Source organism: Mastigoproctus giganteus, chromosome 2, assembly GCF_048544385.1.
Source record: "Mastigoproctus giganteus isolate SK-2022 chromosome 2, ASM4854438v1, whole genome shotgun sequence".
Classification (NCBI taxonomy): Eukaryota; Metazoa; Arthropoda; class Arachnida; order Uropygi; family Thelyphonidae; genus Mastigoproctus; species Mastigoproctus giganteus.
In genome coordinates, this window is record NC_143576.1 from 241,944,154 (window position 1) to 241,970,315 (window position 26,162).

Genomic DNA, 26,162 nt, shown 5'->3' on the forward strand with positions numbered 1-26,162 from the left:
TATTAGTTTGCACCTGGTGTCGTGTTTAGCAAAACTGTTGTAAAGGTTGCAAATGCTCATTTTGGAATATTTTGAGAGCACCTGTCAAATATTACTTGGCTTTGCCTTAATAAATTAATAAATATCTTTTGTTTATATTTCTATTTGTGATGCTAGTAATGTAACATACCATCACAAAAAAGGGTTAGAAATGTGAAATTCCTAGCTGATGCACTTTCTTTGAACACCAGCATATGTTGGAGTTCAAGAACAAAATGTTATATACAGTAATACCCCGAAGTTACGCGATAGGTGGGTCCGACGAAAATCGCGTAAGTCGAATTCGCGTAAGTCGGGGTACAACTTTGCATATAAATACATATAAGTTTTGCTTAATTGGGACCAAGGACTAACAAAAACACTAGTTTAGAAGAAAAATATTAATAAAATTGCAGTTCTTTATACATATTAATACAAAATATGTATTAAAAAAACAAATGACTTACGTTAAAAAGTTATTTCGATGTCGATGGCTTCATAAAATCTAACAAATTCGTCTGACGACACAGCGCGTTCTTTTTTTCACGCAGAATTTCTTCTTAGCAAGCTAATAATTTTTTTATTCCTTGCTTTGTAGCTATAACGCGTTCTTCGTTGGAGTCTATGTTTTCTAAAATTTTTAAGCCCTTTACAATTGAGCCCTTTTCAATTTTCAACCTGTCAAGTTTGCAATTGTCATGTGCTTTTTGCCGTTGCTTCATTTAGGCCTGTAGCACGTGCAATATCACAGGTCTTTCATTTCGCTCAAAGCGTTTCACAATTTCATATTTTTTTCTCTATCGACAGAGGTGGACTGGCAATAAGCCTTACCGGGGAAACCCCGGTGGGCCAGTGTGATTTTGGCCATAAACCATAGTATGAGGCCACTATAAATTTTCCCGGGTAAGAATTTTTGACCCAGTCCGCCTCTGTTTATCGATAATTGCTTTTCTTTTTCTCTCTGAATCTGCAGTGTCTTCACCAGGACGCTTCCTTTTCATTTTTAGGGAATAAAGCACAATTACAAAACGAGGAGGCACGCTTGATACGCATAAACAAAGCTGCACGCATGTAGCAACTGAATAAACAACACCATAAAGGCAGAGATACACTATTAACACCTCACATTTCTAGGGGTTACTACCATAAAACAATAAAAATCCAGTCGCGTTTCTGCTAGTGGAATCTGTTATAAACTGGTAGAAAACTTGATCTAATTGCATTTGCGATTATACCGATAGCTGGAATTGTGCTGGTTTTTACGTTATTATGGTGAAAGTGTGTTTCCCCTTCACTGATATAAAAAACATAAAAGCAGCAAAGTTGAATTTTGCTCATCTTTTGCTCTCATTCTCCGCCGTCGCACCGTATATCGATAACATAGGAAAAACGACCTTGAAGATAGTGGGTGGCAGCGTTGCCAAACGAAAAAAATCAGGAACCGCGTAACTCCGAGTTTGCGTAAGTCGGGGTATTACTGTAATTACTTCTACTGCAAATGCATAAACCTGAATAAGGCAAAAAGTGATATCATCATCAGCCATTTTCAATCCACTGCAGGATGAAGGCCTCTCCAGCAACTTTCCAGTTCCTTCTGTTTTGAGCACTGGCCATCCATTTACTACTCAAAAACTCATGAATTTCATCTATCCATCTCCGCCTTTGTCTTCCAGGATTTCTTCTAGCTCCTCTTGGGTACCATTCTGTTATTTTCTTAGTCCATCTGTCATCATGTCTTCTAGCTATGTGTCCTGCCCAAGACCATTATAGTTCTTTAGTTTTGATAAGAATGTCCTTTACTTGAGTTTGCTGCCTAATCCATGTGTTTCTCTTCTTATCTAACAGTCTGATTCACAATATAATTCGTTCCATTCTTCGCTGTGTAGTTCTTAGCTTCTCTTCCATTCTTTTGGTGAGTGCCCAAGTTTCACTTCCATAAGTCATGGTGGGGAGTATACATTGATTCATTATTTTACGTTTCAGACAAACTGGGATATTGCTCTTCAGTATGTGACTATATTTCCTGAATGCTATCCATCCAAAATTTATTCTTCTCTTGACTTCCAGCCATTTATCATTATTACAGCTAATAACTTGTCCCAGATAAGTATATGACTCCACCTTTTCAATTACTGCTCCTTCAATCATTATTTCCCTTTCCGTGGCATACCTGTTCATCATTACTTTTGTTTTAGCCATATTCATCTTTAGTCCAAAATCCTTACTAACTGTGCATAACTGATTAAGATTTTCCTCTAATTCTTTGGGATCGTGGCTTATGACCACAATGTCATCTGCAAATCGTAAATGGTTTAGGTACTCTCCGTTCACATTGACTCCTTTCTGCGACCAGTCTAATCTTCTGAAAGCTTCCTCAAGGGCAGCAGTAAACAGCTTCGGAGATATTGTGTCTCCTTGTCGAACTCCTTTCTCGATTTTAAATTTCCTACTGTCTTTGTCTAGTCTAATAAAGGATGTAGCACTCTCATATATTTTCTTCAAAATCATAATATATGGAGTATCTATGCCTTGTCTTTCCAGTGCCCCAAACATTGCCTTATGCTGTATGGAGTCAAATGCCTTTTCATAATCCACAAATGCCAGGCATAATGGTGTTTTATATTCATTTGCTTTCTCCATTAGCTGTGATATTACGTGAAGGTGATATTAGATGATAGTCTGGGTGCGAGATTAGCCTGTGCAGACATTGCTCATTAAAGCTCTTCAAACAGAGAAGTTTTTCCTGATTTATTTTCTGCTTTATTAGTTTAAATTGTCATATTAACTTATTTTCTAGAGTAGCTTTATATTCCTAGTTACGATACTTAGTTTAAAGTTTAACTTAGACAGAGATTTCGTAGATATTACTTAGTATCGGTAACGGTATCAAATCCACGTGTCACAAATTGAACGAGAGGTCTTTTAACCAAATTTAGTCGATTTATTAACCAATTGTTATATCAAATTATCTTCTATAAGTAGATTATAGACTTAGTCAGGATCCTTAGTTTATTCTAAATTGAGATAGCGAGATTTCGAAGCTAATCAATACTTACGAGTCTGTAGAAATACCGTTCGTGAATTCCCGCCATTTTTACACGATAGCATAAGCTTAGTGTAGTATACTGCATAATATAATATTGTCAATTAATCAGTAAATCTATTAATCTTGATAAACTTTATTGTCAATTAAATTGTATTTTTAACTCTATAAATATATATAACGACTTAATCGTAACAAATAATTAATACATAACTATAGTGGTACGGAAGTTGTATAAAGGGAACACTAGATACCGAAAAAAAAAAAAAAAAAAATATATATATATATATATATATATATATAACATAACTGTTTTGGGATATAACTTAAGGATTTAATTTTTGTTTTAAATTTTATTGAATTAAATTGGAATCATGACTCTGACCAGAGCAGCAAAGCAAAAGGCTCAAGCTAATGGGAGTGCTGTGGTTCAGGGGAGAACTGAGGGGGGCAGTTGCCCTCTGAATCACAGTCTATTAAAATGCACTGTTTGCTTGATGTTTGCGGAGCAGTCGGGTACGGGACATGATACTGCCAAGGGGGATGTCTTTGTGTGTGCACGATGTAAGGAGTGCAAGGAAATCAGGCGACAACTCAGCGTTGTTATGGGCCTTTATGAGACCTTGAAGGACAGGGTGGATGCCCTCGAAGGAAATAAATTGAGGGGCCCATCAAGCTCTCAGCTGCCCACATCAACGCCAGAGCTTGCACTTGGTCATCAGGCAACACAGGGGCAGCCCCCTAGGCAGAATGCGCTGGTCCCACAGGAACTAGTAGTTGTTGGTGACTCTATTGTCAGGGAAACGGGGAACATGCTTTGTAAAAAGGATAGGTGGAATAGGACCAGGGTATGTCTGCCAGGGGCAAAGGTTGATGACGTTGTAGAGCGGATATCATCTTTTAAGGGCACAAAAGGTGATATAGTTGTACACGTTGGCACTAATGATATTAAGAGTAGGAGACCGGCGGAATTACTTAGCAAGTACAGGTCACTGTTGAAAAAAAGCCGTGAATTAGGGTTGAACTTGAAAGTGTCTGCAATTCTGCCCAGACACGATAGGAGGGAGTATATGATGAGAGCCTTGTCGATCAATTCGGCCCTGGAGGGATTGTGCAAGGCTCAAGGGGTAGAATTTTTTTCAGCCTGGACTGTACTTGTTAACAGGAGAGATTGCTTCTACAGGGATGGGATACACTTAAATAGAAAGGGTGCAAGAATTTTTGCTGATGCTGTCGAGGCAGTGTTAGGTGGGTCGGAAAACTGCTAGTTGGGGGGGATACAAGGACTAATAGATTAACAGTAGCCACTGGCAGATGTGGAAGTGATTCTTGCACTGCTTCTATTCAAATGAGCAGAAGTCTGAAAAACAAGATGCAGGATATTTCAGAGACTGCTGGTAGTCATTGCGTTACAAGTAAACACATGGGTTGTGTTAGGGTAGCTAAGAATAGAAACAGGTGCATGTATACCTGCGTGTACACCAATGCTAGGAGTTTGGTAAATAAATTTGATGAATTTGAGGTATTGCTCAAAACATCAAAGGCAGATATTGTTGGGATATCAGAGACGTGGTGTCACACAGATATAAGTAATGCGGAACTGGAATTTGGGGAATACAATGTATATAGAAAGGATAGACAGGACAGGAGGGGAGGAGGGGTTATGCTATTAATTAAGAAACACATAAAGTCAAAGGAAGTGAAGCCAGTTGACATCGATGGACAGGGCAGTGTCGAGTCAGTTTGGTGTGACATAAGCATAGGGAAATCAAAATTGAGAGTAGGAGTGTGCTATAGGCCTAACGACTCTGATGAGTATAATAATATATTGTACAGGGAAATAGAGTGGGCCAGTAAATCAGAGAGTCTTATAATGGGGGATTTTAATTTCCCAGATATTGACTGGAATTTGTGGGTTGGTCACTCGCACACTAGCAAGTCTTTTGTGGATTTATTGGATGATTGTTTTCTACATCAGCATGTTCGTGAGGCAACAAGAGGGAGCAATACTCTTGATCTGATTATCAGTAGTGATTCTTCATGCATTAAGAACCTGCAGATAAATGAACCACTAGGTGGCAGTGATCACAGTGTGTTGAAGTGGGATTTACTCAAGGAGGTAACTACCATCAGAGGTAAAGGGAAGGGTTTTTGTTTTCGTAAAGGCGACTATGATGGTCTGAGACAGTATTTAAATTCTATACAGTGGGACCAACTGATGATGTTACCAACAGCAAACTCAAAATGGGAAGCATTCAAGGAACTAATATTGGTGGCTACCAGGCTTTACATACCAACTAAGAAATATTGTTCAAGGTTTAGGCCTAAATGGTTGTCAGATGGACTAATGAGACATGTGGCAGAGAAGAAAAATGCATGGGATACATACAAATTAATGGGTGACATGGAAGCCTATGATAGATATAAGTTGGTCTGTAACCAAGTCACAAAGGAGATTAGGCAGGCAAAGGCAGACTACGAAAAATCCTTGGCAAAGGATGCAAAGAAAAACAGAAAGGAGTTCTTTACATACTTGAACTCGAGAAGGAAAGGGATGAATCAGATTGGTCCACTGGATATTGATGGTTCAACAGTTGAGGATCCTGCTCAGGTGGCTAACAATCTAAACGAGTATTTTGCATCTACATTCACGCATGAGGAGTTATTCAGGAAAGAGAATGATGTAGGTAAAGTAAACATTGGCAGTGAGCTGGATGATTTTGTAATAACTGAGAGGAAAGTGGAGGAGAGATTGTTGAGGATAAACATAAAAAAGGCACCTGGGGTGGATGGGATCTATCCAGTTATATTAAAGGAGGCAGCAAAGGAAGTATGCAAACCCCTAGCCATAATTATGAGAGCTTCTTTGGACTCAGGGGAGGTACCCATAGACTGGAGATGTGCAAATGTAACCCCAATTCACAAAGGAGGATCAAAGGCTGACACAAGTAATTATAGACCTGTTAGTTTAACTTCTGTTCCAGGTAAATTAATGGAGGCACTGGTTAAAGAAGCACTGCAGGATCATCTAGACAAGAATTCAGTTATAGCTCAGACGCAGCATGGTTTTGTTAAGGGCAGGTCTTGCCTGACCAATTTGATTGGATACTATGATGTAGTCACAAAAGAACTGGATGCAGGGAATAACTTTGATATTATATATTTGGATCTTAGAAAGGCTTTTGATACTGTTGCACATGGAAGACTGCTGCACAAATTGGAGCAGTGTGGCATTGGAGGCAAATTGCTGCTATGGATAAGGGGATGGTTGAGTGGCAGAAGACAGAGAGTGGTAATCAATGGACACTGCTCAACGTGGACTAATGTTATTAGTGGAGTTCCTCAGGGTTCAGTGTTGGGTCCGTTGTTGTTTTCGGTGTTTATGAATGATATTGATGATGGGATATCAAGTTTAATGTCTAAGTTTGCAGATGATACAAAGGTTGGCAGGGTCGTTAAGGACACTACTGACGCTATGCTGCTGCTGCAACAGGATCTGGAAAGGTTGAACAGATGGGCTGACAGGTGGCAAATGAAGTTTAACATTGACAAATGTAAAGTACTACATATGGGTAACAGTAACCCCAGAGCAATGTATCAACTCTGCGGTACTACACTGACAGTGGTGGAGAATGAAAAGGACCTGGGGGTAATTGTGCAGGCAGATATGAAGTTCTCTGAGCAGTGCAGACGAGCTGCAAGAGTAGCTCATGGTGTCTTGTCAATGATATACAGGAATTTTTCTAGCAGGGATAAGGAGGTGATTATTCCCTTGTATAAGGCAATGGTTAGGCCACATCTTGAGTACTGTATACAGGTCTGGAGGCCTCATTTCAAGAAGGATGTAGAGCTGCTGGAATGGGTACAGAGAAGGGCAACAAGATTAGTAAATGGAACAAAGGGTTGCTCTTACGAAGAAAGGCTTAAGTTTTGCAAATTACAGAGTCTGGAGACTAGGCACCGGCGAGGTGATCTGATAGAGGTGTATAAGGCTTTGAATGGTTTGAGCATGCTCAATGCCAATGGGATTCTTCATCTTTCTCAGAGGGCATAAATTCAAATTGAGGAAGGACGGATGTCGGATAGATGTGCGGAAATTTGCCTTTGGCCAGCGGGTGGTTGGTTGGTGGAACCGACTTCCATCACTTGTTGTTGAAGTTGATAGCCTAAACAAATTTAAAGCTCAACTGGACAGGTATTTCGAACGAACGGAGGGGTGAAATGGGAGAGGGTTTTTTTTTTTTTTTTTTTTTTGGCTGATGCTGAATAAGCTTGCTTTCTTGCATCGTATGCCTCTACTAATGCTAATGCTAAAGGTGATCCATAGTTGAGAATCCTGTCCTAAAGCCAGCTTGCTCTTTCGGTTGATTCTCATCAAGTATTCTTTCTAATCTGTTAGTAATGACCCTTGTGAACAACTTGTAGATATGGGATAACAAGCTAATTGGTCTATAATTTCCAATTTCTGATTTATCTCCTTTCTTATGCAGCAAAACTATGATTGCATTATTCCAATGCTTAGGCATCACACCTTTTCTAATGCACTTTGTGAAGAGCCTTGCCAGTTTTTGTGTTATGTCTCTTCCTCCCAATTTTAACAACTCTACAGTAACTTCATCTTCCCCCGGGGCTTTCTGATTCTTCATTTTCTTCAATGCATGTTCTACCTCATCAGGAAGAATATCGGGTATGTCGTATGTGTTGCTACTTTGCAATCCATGTTCCCCACTGCTGGTATCATTCCCTCGCTCCTTGTATAATTCTCTATAGTAGTCTTCTGCTATTTGAATTATGCCTTCTCTGCTGTTTATAAGTACACCATCGCTATTCTTCAGTTTCAGTATCATTTGTCTTTCTGTATTACTGCTCATGGCTGCTGATTTCAATCCTTTGTTTTCCCTTAATGCTTGTTCTACTTTTCTTGTGTTAAATCTTCTTATGTCCTCTCTGAGTCTCTTTCTAATGGCTTTGCATAACTCAGTATACTCAATTTTCTCCCTGTCAGTGTTTTTCTTGCTCTTCATTTGTCGTCTTTGGTTCATCATGACAAGTGTTTCTTGACTAATTTTTTCTTCTTTGGATTTCTGTTTCCCTATAGGTTTCTTGGGCTTTATCACTTTCAGAAAGTTGTAAAATTCCTCGTCGATATCTTGGTCCTGAGCAGTCTGCAGAAGCTCAAACTTGTTCTTAAGTTCCAGTACATACTGCTTTTTCTCCTCCTCTGTTATCTCAAAGACCTTTGTATTATTTACTCGAGTCAGTTTTTTCCTTTCCTTTCCTACATCTATATCAAGTGTACATCTTACCATTCTATGATCACTTCCAACATTTACCTTATTCAGGACGGTAACATCATTCACAATATATCTTCTGTTAGTGAGGATGAAGTCGATTTCATTAGTTGTTAATCCATTTGGACTCTTCCATGTCCACTTTCTGTTCACCCTTTTCTTGAAAAAAGTGTTCATTACTGACATTCCTTGAGATTCTGCAAATTCCACAAGTCTTTCACCTCTTTTATTTCTTTCACCAATTCCAAAATTTCCTATAGTTCCTCTTTCTGCGCTGTTTTGCCTTTTTCCAACCTTAGCATTGAAGTCCCCCATAATAATAGTGTAGTGGGTTTTCTGCTCATCTAGAAGACTCAATTTCAGTGTACATTTCTTCAACCTCTTCATCATCATGGCTCGATGTTGGTGCATAAATCATTATAATCTTTAGCTTGTACCTCTTAGAAATCTTGAGTATTAGTCTTGACACCCTTGGTGATGTACTTTTGAATTCCAAAATGTTGTTTTTAAAATCTTTATGGACCAGAAAGCCAACTCCACCTTCACTCCTTTCACTGTTTCCATTGGTGTACAGCAGATTTCCACTTGATAAACTTATAAGTGATTCATTTCTTCTTCTTGTTTCAGCCAAACCGATGATATTCCAATTCACATTTTCTAATTCCTTTTCCAGCTCTAATATCCTGTCTTCACCGATGAGTGATCGTACGTTATAACAGGCCAAGTTCAATTTCCGTGCATGGCAGCCTGGTTGTACCCAGAGATTCTTAGCACCCTCTGCTTCCACTCTGATCCTCTTGCTGCCGTAAGAGGGAGAGTGAAAGCTGCTGGGGACTGAGGGCCATTTGTATTGTTGTGCTCTCATTGCTGGAGGGTTTGGTCTTTTCCTCTTCACGCTGACCAGGCGTCTTGAAGAGAACCACTCTACACGTTCGTTGCCACCTAAGTGACGTAACAGGGCTTACCATCGAGAAGGTGTGCATGAGTGGATTTTAGGGAGGCAGGCCAACCGGACTTCTCCTAAATCTTCTGTAATAGAGAGATATTGGATCCATCAGTGTTTTAGGCTGAGTGTCTGATAACACACAGGATACCTGTTCCCCTCTAAGCCCCAAAGTGATAACGTGAACCAAAATGCTTATTACAATACGCATTGTTTTTGTTCTATGTATTAATGTCTCATTAGGACTTCCTAAAAGTGATAATATTACACAAATGATAACAGTCTGCATTCACACCTGGCATGCACTCTATTCCTAATTAACCTCTGGCAGCAAACAAACTATCTATAAATTTAAAAATGTTAACATATATGTGTAATCAATATAGTTCAAAGTTTACCACTCAGTAATATATAATAGAATTTTCATTTGCAATATTCACAAAGGGGGAACACCTTTCTTCTGTGAGCTACTCATTTCTAAATTTTGACTACTAATGTCTGCTTCTGTAAAAATTCCTAACTTAATTTAAAAAGATTGCATTCATACCAGACTTTATTATGTATCAACTTGCACATCAGCATTTAGGAAAATTTCTTATTATCCCCTCCTCCAGGTTTAAAATGCTGCTGCCAATAAATAATTTTTTTTTTATGTTCTCTTAGTAAGTTACAATATAGAATATCACAGAATGATGTTATAACAATATGTATTTCAAAAAACAATATGCTATGAGCAGTGTGCACTTTTTTAGTTTTGTGCTTAATGCAGGATTGGCACAAGTTTACTATTTGATACAATTGTAAAAGCTTAAATTGTGGCTGCCTATGATTTTCCTAAAAATTGTTACCATATCAAATACACATCCAGAAAGGTTTGTGTAACAACAATATTTTCAAAAAATAATTCATTCTGAGTAGTGTCTTTTTTTTAAATTTGCATTCAAGTTGTACTAGCCTTTACGTACTGAAAATAATTTTAACACAACACTAAACAAAATCGAACCTATTTTTTTATATATCAATCATAAGTTCAATGAAATTTTCCTATTTATGAAACTATTAATACTGAAACCTGTTCTGATATAACTGCATTATCTAAACAAAACTTTTTTTTAAGTAATGCACATATATACCTCATCTCTTGCTGCTTCATCTTTATGTCTTTCCCTTTGTCCCTCCCAATAATCTTCTTCTTGTTTCTTTAGCAGTTCACTTCGCTTGAAATATTTCTTTTCAGGACCCTGTCATAAATTCATGGAAGTTCAATGTTAAAATGCTGAAGAAAGCCTAATTTAAATCAGTACATGGTCAAAATACATAAACACGTACTCTGTACATTCTGTTTGAATAAATAAATTATAAAAGCATCAGAATATACAAAAAAAAATTGGAGTCTATTTTTACTTTTAACTACTATCAAGGGAAAGGGAAGAGCTTTTTCTTTTGTAATGGTGACTGTAATGGGCTAAGACAGTTTTTAAAATCTATTCAGTAGGTCCACCTGATGATGTTACCAACAGCGAATTCTAAATGGGAAGCATTCAAGGAAGTAATCATTAAAGCTACTAGGCTTTTTATACTAAGAGATAAAGTTCAAGATTTAGAACAAAATGGATGTCAGATGAATTTATGTGAGTGGTGGTAGAGAATAAAAATGCATGGGATGCTTATAAATTACCAGCAGAACCTATAGCGGGTATAAATTTGCAATCAAGTCAGTCAACAAGGTGGGCATTATTGCCTTAATCGCATCAGCAACTAAAGCTATAATGCGCCAGAACGAAGTCATACAAAAGAGAAGATTTATATTTCAGTGACCTAAAAAATTAGGTCATTACATCAAGATGTATAGAAATAAAGATATGTAAAAAGTTCATAAAGACGGTAACTTTTATTATTATTATTACTAGCTATATGGTGCAAGGAAGCCTGAGGCTTATGCTGCACCAGCCAAAAAAAATTTCCCGAGTTACCCAAAGAGAGAGAGAGAGAGACACACAAAAGGGAATCAGCAAGAAAGAGAAGAATGATTATATCCAGCTCAGAACCCTGGGTGTACCAAGCCCATACTCACCAGATGTGAGCCCCTGAGGTTAAATTTTTAAATACGTGTAAAAATATTTAAACATTTTAAATAACTAAAATCAGCTGATAAACCTGCATTGTCAGATAAAATCTGACTGAGTGTATAAAGCTCCGTCAGATGCTAAAAGCAGTAAAATATAGACGACGTTCGTGCCTGTAAAGTGGGCACTCGGATAAAATGTCTTACTGTTAAAAAGGTGTCACATTGCTCACACATAGGAGTGTCATCTGCCCTCATCAGGAATGAACGAGTAAGATGACTGTGTCCTATGCGGAGGCGAGCTTGAACAACTTCCTCTCGGCGGTTTCTGTGTAGACTCGACTGCCATGGTTTTATTACAGGCTTTATCTGATAGTTTGTTCGTGACCTGCCCATACCACGATTGTTGCCACTAGGAGAGTAATCTTTTGTGTATTGTTATTTTGTTTGTTTGTTATTTGTTTTTTTTAGGAGCATTAGCAACTAAGGCCATATTGCTCCCGGAATATGCGGTGGTCATTCCCTGACCTTTCCGCATCCTCCATATTTGATGGTGACGGGCTCGAACCCCCGGTCTAATCAAGAAGCATGTGCTACGCACTGCTGCTTCTTCCCACCTGGCTATGGAGGCACTCTTTTGTGTATTAATTGCCTGTAGTCTGTATAGGGGACTAACAGGCTACTGTTCTTCTGAGGTTGCGGTGATCTGGCTGCAGCATCAGCCAGTTCATTACCCTTGATCCCAGAGTGGCTAGGGATCCAGCAGAAACGGATGTCAACGGAATGATCAAGGAGAGAATATAACATCTGCTGAACCTGGGTCAGGAAAGAATGAAGATTATATTTCATTCCTGATGAAACCTGTAGTATACTTAAAGAGTCAGTGTACACACCGTACACCTTTGATAGTTGTAGGTTTTTACGTGGCTCAGGGCTAATTCAATTGCATACAACTCTGCTCAGTATATGCTGCATTCGTCGGGTATCTTCTCAGATATAGTGTTATTTGGGAAGATGGCGGCAGACCTGACAGATAACTCCGACTTCGAGTCATCAGTGAAGCCAGGAAAGAAATCGGAGTATTTGGCTTGGTGGGCAGCATATAGTTTTGGGTATACAGAGTTCGAAGTGGTGGCCTTTCCCCATTTGTTAATAGAGAAATTGCACGGTGGTGTTCGAGCATGCTACGGTGGACCTGGTTGCCTCGTGGATATGGCAACATTCTCTACAGTTATACTGATCTCTCTGAGTAGCTCCTGTACACAAACACCAAAGGGACGTTGGCAGTCTGATAGGTGTTATAGAGATTTTCCCATCGTGGCTCAAAAATGGATGCGCTCACATGGGATTTTAGTTTGAAAGTGTACTGTAAAGTTATTGTTTGTTATTTGGTTTTTAGGAGCATTAGCAACTAAGGCCATATTGCTCCGGGAATATGCGGTGGTCATTCCCTTGACCTTTCCGTATATTGATGGTAATGGGCTCGAACCCCGGTCTAAACAAGAAGTGTGTGCTACGCACTGCTACTCCTTCCCACCTGGCTACGGAGGCGCCATGTACTGTAAAGACAACTGTTTCCTACAAAACAAATAGTGATGGCTCATATGCTTCAACGTAGACTTTGGACTGGAGATGTGCGAAATGCTCCAGCGGCAATACGAATTGCCCGATGGTGGATGGGCTCCAACCATCGAAGTACTAGCAGATGCACTACCCAAGAACTGTAGTCTAACTCAGATCACAGAAGTGTGCAATACAGGCGCAATAAAATGCATTGGTCAGTACCCCAGGAGATACGAGATGGCACATAGGATGTTCAAGCCTCTCATGCATTTCGCTCGAAGTTGACGGATGTGCTGTAGAAAGGTCAACTTTCTGTCAAATACGAGCCCCAAAAATCTAGTCTCAGGTACTACTCGAACAGCATTTTGCCCTAGTCTCAGTTCAGGATGAAGATTACACTTGCGGAAAAAGTGCATAGTCTTTTGCAGAGAGAACCTAAAGCCATTATTCACTGCGCGTGAGCTCAGGTGGTCAATGGCATGTTGCAGTTGTCTCTAGAATTACCCTCATGTTGCAAGACTGACAGAATATGCTAAAATCATCAACATACAGGGCACAATTTACAGTTGGAGGAAGTTGTTCCGTGATGGAATTCACTTTTATGGCAAAAAGTGTAACACTTAAGATGGATCCTTGAGGTATTCCCTCCTCTTGGCTGAAATGCCAAGGTAGGGTGGATCCTACACGAACTTGGAAGGAACGGTGGGTTAAAAAGTTTTTGATAAAAACTGGGAGATGACCTCTATAGAGGTCTTTTAAAATTCCAAACCTTAAAATTGTGTCATACACTTTTTCCTTATTGAAGAACACTGACACCAGGTGCTCTCATTTTAAAAAGGCATCTCGAATAGAAGTTTTGAGCCTGATTAAATGGTCCAAAGTGGGCCTATTCCTTCGGAAGCCACACTGTACTCTGGAGAGGAGCCCATTTACTTAAAAATATTATATAAGGTGGGCATTTACCATTTTCTCCAAGATTTTGCACAGACAGCTAGTCAGAGCGATAGGATGATAGTTTGTTGGGATTTTTGGATCTTTTCCTGGCTTAGGAAAGGCAAGCACGATTGCCTTATGCCAAGAATCTGGAAAATTGCTCTTCTAAAAAGATCCTATTGTATATAAAGAGCAAATGGTCCATGGATTTAGCTGACATGTGTTTGATCATTTTGTAATGGATGAGATCGGGTCCAGCAGCATTTGTCTTGGTAAGAATAAGAGCTGTTTTTAGCTCTTCTATGGTGAAGGGTCCATTATAAAGATGAGGAATCTTACATTTTAAGTTAATAGGCTGCCTTTCATGTTTGTTTGTTTTTCAGAATGAAGAACTCTGGGGAGTAAGAGGACGTTAAAGAGACGGTAGCAAACGTTTTCCCCAAGAGCATCAGCTGTTGCAGTTTGATCTGCAATAACACATCCATTACGTTCCAGGACCGATGAAGGGTGTGATGTATATTTCCTCTTCATTTTACTTACAGTCTGGATTTTGTCCCAGATAGTTTTAGTGCTGGTCGACTGAGTAATAGTGGATGTAAAGTGGATCCACAATGGCTTTTGGTTCTGACACGAATATAGCGAGCTTTTGCATGTGATGGAATATCCCCCAAGCTTTGTTTTGTGCCTTTTTTGCTGCTGTGCATTCAGCATTCCACCAAAGTTTTGGAAACCAGGCAGATATTTTTGGAATTGTAGTTGCAGCTGCAGAGACAATGCTTTCTGTGATGAATGCCACTGCATCATTGATAGTCCTCCGGCTGACTGTACTAATGTCAAAGTCTACCAGATGTTGAAAGACATTCCAATCAGCCTTATCAACCTTAAACCACAGTAACCTAAAAGGTAGACATGGCCTGCCACTAATTAGGCAGTTATCATGGGGAAGTGATCGCTTCTGTAGAGGTTCTCCTCTACTTCCCAAGTGAGTGAAGAAAGGAGAGAGGGGGAGCATATAGTAAAATCAATGGCAGAGAACGTACAGGTAGGCATGTGGAAAAAAGTATAGTTCTCACATTTAGGAGGGAAAGGTCATTGTCACCGAGCATATATTCTATGAAACATCCCCTTCCATTGACGTCAGCACTACCCCAGAGGGTAGTATGTCCATTAAAATCGCCCCAAGAGTAAGATAGGAGAAGGCAGCTGCACAATGAGATCATCAAGGTCTTTCTGAGAGATGTCGGCTCCAAGTGGCAAATAAACCGAACAAACTGTTAGTAAAAACCCTACCGCAAGGCAAACTGCTACCACTTCTATGTTGAAATGGGGGTGTGGTTGCCCAGAAGAATAGCAACACCCCCATGAGCAGGTCCATACCCAGTTCTGTCCCTTCGAGTGATGGTAGTATTACGAAAGGAAGGGTTTTTGTTTGTCTTCAAGTATGTCTACTGCAAGCAAAAGCAAACTGGTTCATGCTTTTGCAAAAGGGCCTTGATGTCATCATTGTTTTGACGGAATCCACAACAGTTCCATTATAGGAATTTAGCCATTATTTTGGCTTGGTGGGTGTATCAGGCAGCTTCCGAGGTGTTGAGGGCTTACGGGCTTACTTGTGTCAGTCTTGGATTTCTCTTTTTTGGGGAAGTATGGACGCTGTTCCATGTCCATTTCCTCCTGCGCAAAGAGTTCCAAGACTGAATCATCTTGTATCTCCTTCTCCTTGACATCCATGTTTTCTTGGGCACCGGGAGATACCCGAGGTTTCTTATTCTTTTCTCCTTCAGGCTTCTTATTCTCTCCTTTTTTTACTGGTGGAGCATTAAGAGGTACCGATATGGGAGTGGCAGCTGATTGATCTTTCCTTGTGGGTGTTTGTGAGCTTAGCAGGTAGCAAATGATACGAGTGAATGACTCTTTTGGTGGTATAGTCATTTCTGTTTGAGTTCCAATGGAACATCTCCCTGCCTGTTACTGGGAGGGAAACAGGATGCTTCCATACCATGGAATCCACTTCAGCCTCAGGAAAATAGCAAACCACCTGTGTCCTGTGCATAGGTGGGTTTGTTAACATTTATAGGTTTTACCGTTTTTCTTGCTTCCTGATAAGATATGTTCAGCTCTGCCTTAAGTCGTTGAATTTCTTTTTCTTCTTTCCATCACTGGCATACTCATGAGTATGCAGGGTGCTCTCCTTGGCAGTTAGTGCATGATGGTTTTTCAGCTGAACATGTTGTTTCGTGGTCCTTTACACCACAGAGCGCATGCAAGGGCACCACGACAAGCCATCTGTGAGTTTCCGTATTTTTGGCACTTAAAGCACCATAAGGGATTTGGTACATATGGACGCACTGGACAGTTAATATATCCAGCTTTGATCTCAAAACTGGATATATTACGTAGGTGAATTGAATGTTAGGATGATGTTTCTTGTAGGTATGAGTTGCCCAGCCCTATGCATGAATATTCATTTCACAACTGTCACTCCCTGGGGTTGCAATTCAGAACAGATTTCCTCTTCCATTACATCCATCAGATCCTATTGGGAAATGATACCACGGGATGAATTAAGTGTCTTATGGGGGCTAACTGTGATAGGTATTCGCCAATAGATGTGGCTTAAAGAAGCTGTCCCGAGTGTCTGTCACTTCTGGTCTCTACAAGGATGTCTCCCGACCAAAGTCGTTTTACTGATTTCTGATCACTTGTAAACCATTCCAAACCCTTCTGGATAAAGAAGGGTGACATTTTCCCTAAATGTTTCTCACTTATAGAGTGCATAATCAGGAAATGGGGTGTTGGACATGATATGGTTTCAGTTTTTTGTCTTTTTGCTGAAGTGACATCAGCTGGATCAAGATCTAAATTTTCTGACAGGGACCGGGTTGTGGTCCCAGGAGGGAGAATTTTATCAAAATTCATATAGTGTTGTAGTAGTTCAGTGCCTGGGCTCCCCATCCACCACGGAGCCCAAAGGGACGCTCACTACCCAGCATGCAATAAATGTGCTCGGGAGTGGGACGCCAAGGCTACCCAGACACCATATCTGCACTGCCACCAGCCTGAATCCTGTCCCTCGGACCATGAGGGTAGGGGCGTGGCATTGACATAGCTGACCCTCGCAGGCGAGCCTACCAGTCGATTGATCCTAGCTGGGCCTTCCAGGACCACCCATCTTGTCGAAGCAAGGGCCAAAGTGGTGTATTGAAGCTGGGCCCCTCAACCACCAGGATCCCCTTTCTGAATTTCCATGGGTCGCAGTGCATGGCAAACACGCCAGATTCCATTGATGGTAGCCTGGAACCTAGGCTGTGGGCATTGGATCCCAGTGATGCTAATCTGGAGGATCAGCAGCGTCACTGGGTGGTCCACTCACCACGTACAGGTGTCCATGTCGAGGGGGTGGGTTAGGCAAGCTAAGGCAGATTGGGCAAAGAATAGTAGCAGACTTCTTTACTTATACAGGGTTATTCAAAATGAAGTCCGGGGTTTCAAACAATTCCTGTACACACATGAGCAGACATAGAAAGAAAGAAAGAAATATTTCCAGAATGCAAGTATAGTAATGAAGTTTTTTTACATACCTCATAAATGTTCAATATGAGAACCTTTAGTGATCCAGCAGACAACTCGGAAAGGAATTCTTCCCACACACGGCTTAGTAAGTCAGGAGTAATGCCGTCAATGGTTTTGGTAATCCGATCTTTCAGCTCTGGTATAGTCGCAGGTAAGGGAGGCACAAAAACGTTATCCTTTACGAAACCCCACAGGAAGAAATCGCATGGCGTTAGGTTGGTAGACTGAGGCGGCCAGGATTTGATCTGCAGCCCTCCCACGTCCAATCCATCGCTGCGGTAAATGGCGGTTTAAAAAATTCTGGACTATGTGATGGAAGTGACATGGGGCACCATCTTGCTGTAGGATGAAGTTCGCACTATCGTCCTCTGGTTGGGGTAGAAGCCATAAGCGTAATAAATCCAGATAAATCTCCCCAGTGACAATCTTTTCACAAAAGAAAAATGGACTGTAAACTTTCCTTCGAGATATGGCGCAAAAGACATTTACTTTTGGAGAGTCCCGCTTGTGTTCCACATGTGTATGCGGATTTGATGTCCCCCAAAATCGCACATTCTGCTTATTCACTTTCCCCAACAAATGGAAGATCGATTCATCAGAAAAAAAAAAAAAAAATCACTCAGTCAGCAAACGTGTCATCTTGTTCCATGCGGCTCTGCAGTGCAGTGCAGAAGTTACTCCTCGCGCACAGATCATCTGGTTTCAAAGACTGCAACAGGGTTAGACGACATGGTTTCATTAGTAATCGCTTCTGAAAAACAGGCCAAACTGTAGTTTGTGGGATGTGAAGTTCTTTGCTTGCCCTCGTAGTGGATTTCCTTGGGCTCATTAGAAAAGTTTCCCTAATGCGTTCCACATTAGCATCTGATATGGGCGAGCGACCAGGACTTTTTCCCTTGCACAGACATCCTGTCTCCTTAAACTGCGTATACCATCATTTAATTGTCTTGTCCGTCAGCGGATCTTTCTTAAATTTTGTCCGAAAGTGGCGTTGCACAACGGTAACAGATTTACTTACATGAAACTCGAACACAGTAAAAGCTTTCTCATTACTTTCCGATGCCATGTCGCAACAGAGCAGAACTGGCATCACAGGCAAACAAATGACTGCACGGCAGTATGCATCCAACGCCATCTGGTGGTAGCTGTGCAGCATACCGAACATCGTGAGCGTGGGAACGAAACTTGAGATATTATGCGTTCTTTTGAGATGGCTACAAATGATTATGACACGTGCTTTCCCAAAAAAAAAAAAAAATCTGAAACCCCGGACTTCATTTTGAATAACCCTGTATAAACATTAGAAAGAAAGGGATGAATCACACTAATTTGTTAGATAAGAATGGTATAACAGTTGATCCTGCTGATAAACTGAATATATATTTTACATCCACACATGAGGAATAGTGAATGTAGATGCAAAGATGTGTCTACATTCACAACTTTAGGGATGCAAGTTAACAGAAGTACAGGGGATCCTTGTTATCCAAGGATAATTGGCTCCAGAAAATTACACTTAAAACGGTGACCAATTTTTAAAATGTTTATTATTTAAATAAAACTAAATGCAACTAGGCATAATATTTTAAGAGTTTAATATTCTATATCTATATAATATTGGTGTAGATACATCATAGACAACTCTTAAAGAAAAATTATGATAGTGTGAAAAGCATCATTTCATCTGTATCTCATTGTGCTCATCCTTCAACAACGAGTTGCCCAAGTATTGTACTACCTCAAATAAGTAATGCTTCACGAATAGAGAAGACTATTGTTACTTATTCTCAGTGGGTGCCACCACCCAGACAGCATCGTTTAAAAGCTAGTTGGCTTTTCATCGGTGGGTGGGCAGGTACCCTGGTATTGCAAGTGAAACGTTACTTATTCGAGGTAGTGCAATACATGGGAAACTCGTTGTGAAGGATAAGTAGATATGGTGTATCTACACCGATATTATATAGTAATGTTTATTATGCACTTGTACATAGCAAAAAACGGATGAAGGAACTGAAAAACGAGAAAATTATTTTATTACACATTTTTTATTACAATATGTTACAGAATGTAGGGTTAAGTTAAGTTACACTATTTTTTAGTTGTACGAATAAAGAATAATGCACAGTTGTTCGTGGGTTTTTTTTTTTTTGTTGTTTTTTTTTTTTTAAATTGTGTCGTAGCATTTAGTTATGTCTTTAACTTTGCACTTAACATTTGTTACACAATCATGAAGATTGTTCTCCCAAAAAAAAAAATATTCAAGTGCTTAGTCATTTTTCTCAAGGGAAAAAGCCTTAATTCTTTAATTTTCATATCCTCACAACTGCGGGGACTCGGATAATGAATACTCTGATACCGGGGATCCCCCTGTATATCAAATTACAGGAAGTTAAAGGATTTTGTAATAGCTGAGAGGAAAGTGTAAGAGAAACTGTTGAAGCTAAATGTAAATTGCACATGGAATGGAGTACATCAAGCCAATTATACTGAGAGAGGCAGCAAACTTTCAGCCATAATTATGAGAGCATCCTTTTATGCAGGGAAGATCCCTATGGCTGGGAGATGTGCAAATATACCAAAGAGTGAAGTGGGTAATTATACCTGTAAAGCTGAACTTCGGTTCTAAGAAAAATAATGGAGTCACTGGTTAAAGAAGTAATGCAATATCATCTAGACAGGAATGCAGTTATATGGCAGTCACAACATGGATTTGTTAAGGAGCAATGCCATCTGACCAGTCTAATTGGATACTATGAGACAGTAACAAAGGAACTGGATGAAAAAATCTTGACCATCATATATTTAGAGAAAAGTTTTTGATACTGTTGCACATAGAAGACTGCTGTACAAACTGAAGCAGTGTGGCATTATGGACAAGTTACTAATAAGGAAGATGGTTGAGCAGGACAAGACAGAGTGGTTATCAATGGTCACTGCTCTTCTGGACTAATATTAGTCCAAGAAGAGCAGTTCAGTGAAAAGACCATTGTTTTTAATATTTATTACTGATACTGATGAAGGCATATTAGGGATTAATGTCTTAGTCTGCAGATGATACAAAGGTTGGGAGGATTGTATGACAGTAATTAGGGTATGCTACTGCAACAAGATTTAGAAAAATTAGGTAGATAGGCTGAGAAGCAGAAATTGAAGTTTAGCATTAACAAATGCAAGGTACTGCATACAAGTAGCAGTAATCCAAGGATAACATACCAACTGTGTGTAATTCAGAGGGTAGTGGAGAACAAAAAAGACCTGGGGGTAACTGTGCAGCCAGATGTGAAGTTTTCTGAACAGTACAGACATGCTGCCCAGTGCATCTCATGAAGTTTTAACAATATACAAGAATTTTGCAAGCAAGGATAAGGAAGTGATTATCCCATTAAATAAGGTAATGGTTAGGCCACATCTTAAATACTGCATAGGCTCTGGAAGTCTCATTTTACAAAGGATCTGTTGGAAAAGGTGCAAAGGGCAATGCGATCAGCAAGGAGAACAAAAGGGTAAAAATAAATAAATAAATAAATTTTCTGTTTATACTCCGGGACGACCAAACGGTCAGAGGAGTTTACAAGATACACAGAATACAAGAAACAGTACCGTATTCAGCAGTCACGGGCTTGAACCCAGGTCACTCAAGGCACGTGTACTTATGCACCCGCGCGCCTGACCACTAGGCTACGGCGGCCTCGAGTAAGCAACCAGTTAGAGTGAATTTTCAAATTATCAAAACTGGCTACAATAATCTCTGCAATGTCAATATCTCTGTATAGTGGACACTTTCTTTTGACCCAATGGTGCCCACTTTGGAGAGGTTTCACTGTACTAATTGAAGGGGCAATGTTTAACTGGCAATGTTTCCTTAATTTCTCAATGTCATCAATTAGTACAAGTGTGTTAGTTGTCTGACGGCACTAGGGGGTTCCCCCATCTCCACATTGTATTCTTTGTAGGTGTGATACAGAACTCTGTAGAGGCTAGAGATTTAAAAAGTGTGAGGAGTGGTTTGTTGTGTAGTGTTATGTTCTGTTGTTTCTCTGACCATCGTAGGGTACTCGTAGTGGGAATGGCTTTGGTTCTGAAAACTGCAGTGTCTGGAAACTAGGCACCTCAAGGAGATCTGAATTGAGGTGTTTAAAGCTTTGAGTGAATTGAGTAAGCTAAATCCTGATGGCATCCTTTTTTCTGACACAACAAATTGAGGAAGGTTAGTTGCAGGATATATATCCAGAAATTAGCTTTCAGCCAGTGGGGTTGATTGTTGGAACAAACTTTCATTTGGTGCTGTGGAAGTGGATAGTTGGAATAAATTCAAGGAGATACTATACAAAGTATAAAGAAGTTGGACATATGGTGTGGGAAGCGTTTTTTTTTTTTTCTTGACTGATGCTGTATAAGCTTGCTTTCTTGCATTATTTGCCACTATTAATACTAAAATACAAAAAAGGAATAGTGTTTAAGTAACTCATCATTTTAATTAACCATAATGAAAATGAAATGTTCTAAACAAAACAAATATATATTTATTTTCACTAAAAGTTAATTATTTGAAATGTGCAGTGATGATAATAATAAAAAAAAACCTCAGAGAGTAAGCAACCAGTTAGAGTGAATTTTCAAATTATCAAAACTGGCTACAATGATCTCTGCAATGTCAATATCTCTGTATAGTGGACACTTTCTTTTGACCTAATGGTGCCCACTTTGGAGAGGTTTCACTGTACTAATTGAAGGGGCAATGTTTAACTGGCAATGTTTCCTTAATTTCTCAATGTCATCAATTAGTACAAGTGTGTTAGTTGTCTGACGGCACTAGGGGATTCCCCCATCTCCACATTGTATTCTTTGTAGGTGTGACACAGAACTCTGTGGAGGCTAGAGATTTAAAAAGTGTGAGGAGTGGTTTGTTGTGTAGTGTTATGTTCTGTTGTTTCTCTGACCATTTAGCTGTTGCGCCCTTCAATTAGTACAATTAACACACTTGTACTAATTGAAGGGGCCCAACAGCTAAATGGTTAGAGAGAGCTGTGTGTTGGCTCAGCAGGCACCATAATTTAATATGGCATGGGATAATGTTTCAAACATAATGGCAATGGTGTCTGAAATAGGGGTAGAAATGACTTACTTGTGTTGGGGTGGGCCTGGCACAGGGTGATGCACCAAGCAGCAACCACATAAGACACCCTGTCCTTATGACTTTGGTTCTGCCACTCCCATCATAGAGGGCTATCCTTAGGAACCCAATATCCCCTATTTCCATTTCACCTGGGGATGCCTTTCCTCCCATTCACCTCCCAACTCTAAACCTCTCCTGGTTATCCATGACAATGGACGGCAACTAGGAGTCTGTGGTCTTCCATGGACCCTAGGCTAAGTGGCCAGATGAAAAACATACCAACATAACTCTGCACTACACACACAAACCACATGGAACCTGGCCTTTACAGAGTGCTGTATACATTACAGAGAAACTATTGCAGATTAACCTACCAACCATGTGGTACTCCATTCAGGGTAGTGGAGAATGAAAAAGCCCTGGGGATAATTGTGCAATCAGAAGTTTTCTGAGCAGGGTAAGCAGGCCACCAGGACAGCCCACAAGGTTTTGTCAATAAATTTGCCAGTAGGGATAAGGAGATGATTATCCAGTTGTATAAGGCAAAGGTTAGGCCACACCTTGAGTACTGCATACAGGTCTGGAAGCCTCATTTGCAGAAGGATGTGGATCTGTTGGAATGGGTACAGAGAAGAGAAACAAGGGTGCTCTTAGCAGGAAAGGCTTCAGTTCCACAAATTTCAGCACCTGGAGACTAGGCATCAGTGAAGGAACCTTCCCCTTGTTCAGACTACATACAAGGAGCATAAATTCAAATTGAGAAAGGATGATTGCGGGATAGATGTGTAGATTGCCTTGCCAGTAGGTGGTTGATTATTGGAACAAACTTATATCTGGTGTTGTAGTTGGGTACTTTGAATAAATTCAAGGAAGAACTAGACAAACCGTTTGAGCAAATGGACAGGTGATATGGGATGTGTTGTATTTTTTTTTTCCTGGCTAAGCTTGCTTTTTTGCAACATTTGTCACTACATAGCAAGAATATTTGTTGATGCTATTGAGGCAGTGTTAGGTGAGTCGGAAAACTACTAGCTTGTGAGTATTCAGAGACTAATAGATTAATAGTAGCCATAGGCAGAAGTGAAAGTGATTCATGCACTGCTTTTACTGGAATGAGCAGCAGCCTGCAAAGCAAGGTACTGGGGATTTCAAGGGCTGCTGGGAGTCATCATGGAACAAGAAAATACATGGGTTGTGTTAGGATAACTAAGAGTAAGAATAGGTGTATGTATACTTGCATGTGCACCAATGCTAGGAGTATAGTAAATAAATTTGATGAATTTGAAATGCTGGTAAAAACATCAAAAGTGGATATTGTTGGGCTATCAGATGTGGTGCCACACGGATATAAGCAGTGCAGAATTAAAATTTAGGGAGTACAATGTGGACAGGAAGGGAGGAGGGTTTATGCTGTTAGTTAAGAAAGACAAAATCTAAGGCAGTGCATCCAACTGACATTAGTGGACAATGCAATGTTGAGTCAGTTTGGTGTGACATAAGCACTGGGAAAGGGAAAATGAGAGTAGGTGTGTGTTATAGGCCTAATGAATTTGGTGAGTATAATGAGAAAATCAGATTGTGTTATAAAGGGGGATTTTTAACTTCCCAGATGTTGACTGGAACTTGTGGATTGGTCACTCGCACACTAGCAGGCCTTTTGTGGATTTATTGGATGACTGTTTTCTTCAGCAACATGTCAGAGAGGCAACCAGAGGGAGTAATACTCTTGATTTCATTATCAGCAGTGATTCTTCATGTGTTGTGTTAAGAATCTGCAGATAAAGGAACCACTAGGTGGCAGTGATCACAGTGTACTGATGTGGGACTTGCTTAAAGATGTAACTACCATCAGGGGTAAGGGGAAGGATTTTTGCTTTCGTAAAGTTGGCTAAAGTGGTCTCAGAGAGTTTTTAAATTCTATACAGTAGAATCAACTGATGATGTTACTAACAGTGATTTTTAAATGGGGGGCCTTTAAGGAATTAATCTTGGAGGGTACTAGGCTTTTCATACTAACTAAGAAATACTGTTCAAGATTAAGGCCTAAATGGTTATCAGATGAATTAATGCGGCTCGTGGCAGAAAAGAAAAATGCATGGGTTACATATAAATTATCAGGCAAAACAGAAGCCTATGGTAGATATAAACTAGTCTGTAATCAAGTCACAAAGGAGATTAGGGAAGCGAATGCAGATAACGAGAAATCTTTGGCAAAGGATGCAAAGGAAAACAGCAGAGTTCTTTACTTTACTTATGTAAACTCTAGAATTGGTCCACTTAACATAGATGGTTTGAATATTGATGATCATGCTCAGGTAGCTGATAAACTGAATGAGTATTTTGCATCTACATTCACACATGAGGAGTTATTCAAGGAGGGGAATGCCAGAAGTTTATCAAACTCTAACAGTGAGCTGAATGTTTTTGTAATAACTGAGAGCAAAATGGAGTAGAAACTGAAATTAAACATAAGGAAGGCACCGGGGTGGATGGATTCTATCCAGTTATATTAAAAGAGACAGCAAACGAAATAAGCAAACCCTTAGCCATAATTATGAGAGCATTCTTAGAGTCAGGGGAGGTCCCCATGGACTGGAGATGTGAAAATGTGTCCCCAATTCATAAAGGGTGACACGAATAATTACAGAACTGTTAGTTTGACTTCTGTTTCAGGGAAAATAATGGATTTGGGTTTGGTTTGGATTTTATTGGTGTATTAGCAACTAAGGCTAGGGAAAATAATGGAGTCAATGTTTAAGGAAGCAATGCAGGATCATCTAGACAAGACTGCAGTTATAGTTCAGACACAGCATGCATTTGTTAAGGGGAAGCCTTGTCTGACAAATTTGATTGAATACTATGATGTGGTGACAAAGGAATCGAATGCAAAGAATAATTTTGATATCATATACTTGGATTTTAAGAAAGCTTTTGATACAGTGGCACATGGAAGTCTATTGTACAACTTGGAGCAGTATGGCATTAAGGGCAAGTTGCTACAATGGATAAAATGATGGTTAAGTGGGAGAAGACAGAGAGTGGTTATCAATGGACACTGCTCTTCATGGACTGAGTGGAGTCCCCCCCTCCGGGTTAGGTGTTAGGCTCATTGTTGTTTTCGGTATTTATCAATGATATTGATGAAGGTATATCAGGGCTAATGTCTAAGTTTGCAAATGATACGAAGGTTGGCAGGGTTATTAATGACAGTAATGATAGTACGCTACTACAAAAGGATCTGGAAAAGCTGAGCAGATGGGCTGAGAGGTGACAACTGAAGTTTAACATTAACAAATGTAAAGTACTTCATATCGGTAGCAGTAACCCAGAGTACCATATCAACTGAGTAGTACTACACTCAGGGTAGTGGAGAATGAAAAGTTTCTGGGGGTAACTGTGCAGTCAGATATGAAGTTTTCTGAACAGTGCAAAAAGGCTTCAAGAGTAGCTCATGGTGTCTTGTCAATGATATACAGGAACTTTGCTTGCAGGGATAAGGGGATGATTGTCCCCTTGTATAAGGCAATGGTCAGGCCACACTTTGAGTAGTGTATACAGGTCTGGAGGCCTCATTTTAGGAAGGATGTAGAGCTGCTGGAACGAGTACAGAGAAGGCC

At 39.9% G+C, this 26,162-nt stretch overlaps 1 protein-coding gene across 1 annotated transcript in view; it reads right to left on the reverse strand.

Annotated features, from left to right (window-relative positions):
- The window catches only part of Prp18 (pre-mRNA processing factor 18), a 106,412-nt gene that overhangs the window by 54,252 nt on the left and 25,998 nt on the right, over window positions 1–26,162 (reverse strand). Inside the window, exon 2 of the mRNA XM_090369074.1 lies at window positions 10,429–10,536. Within this exon, the coding sequence (XP_090225200.1) occupies window positions 10,429–10,536 (108 nt within the window). The remainder of the gene's footprint in view (window positions 1–10,428; window positions 10,537–26,162) is intronic.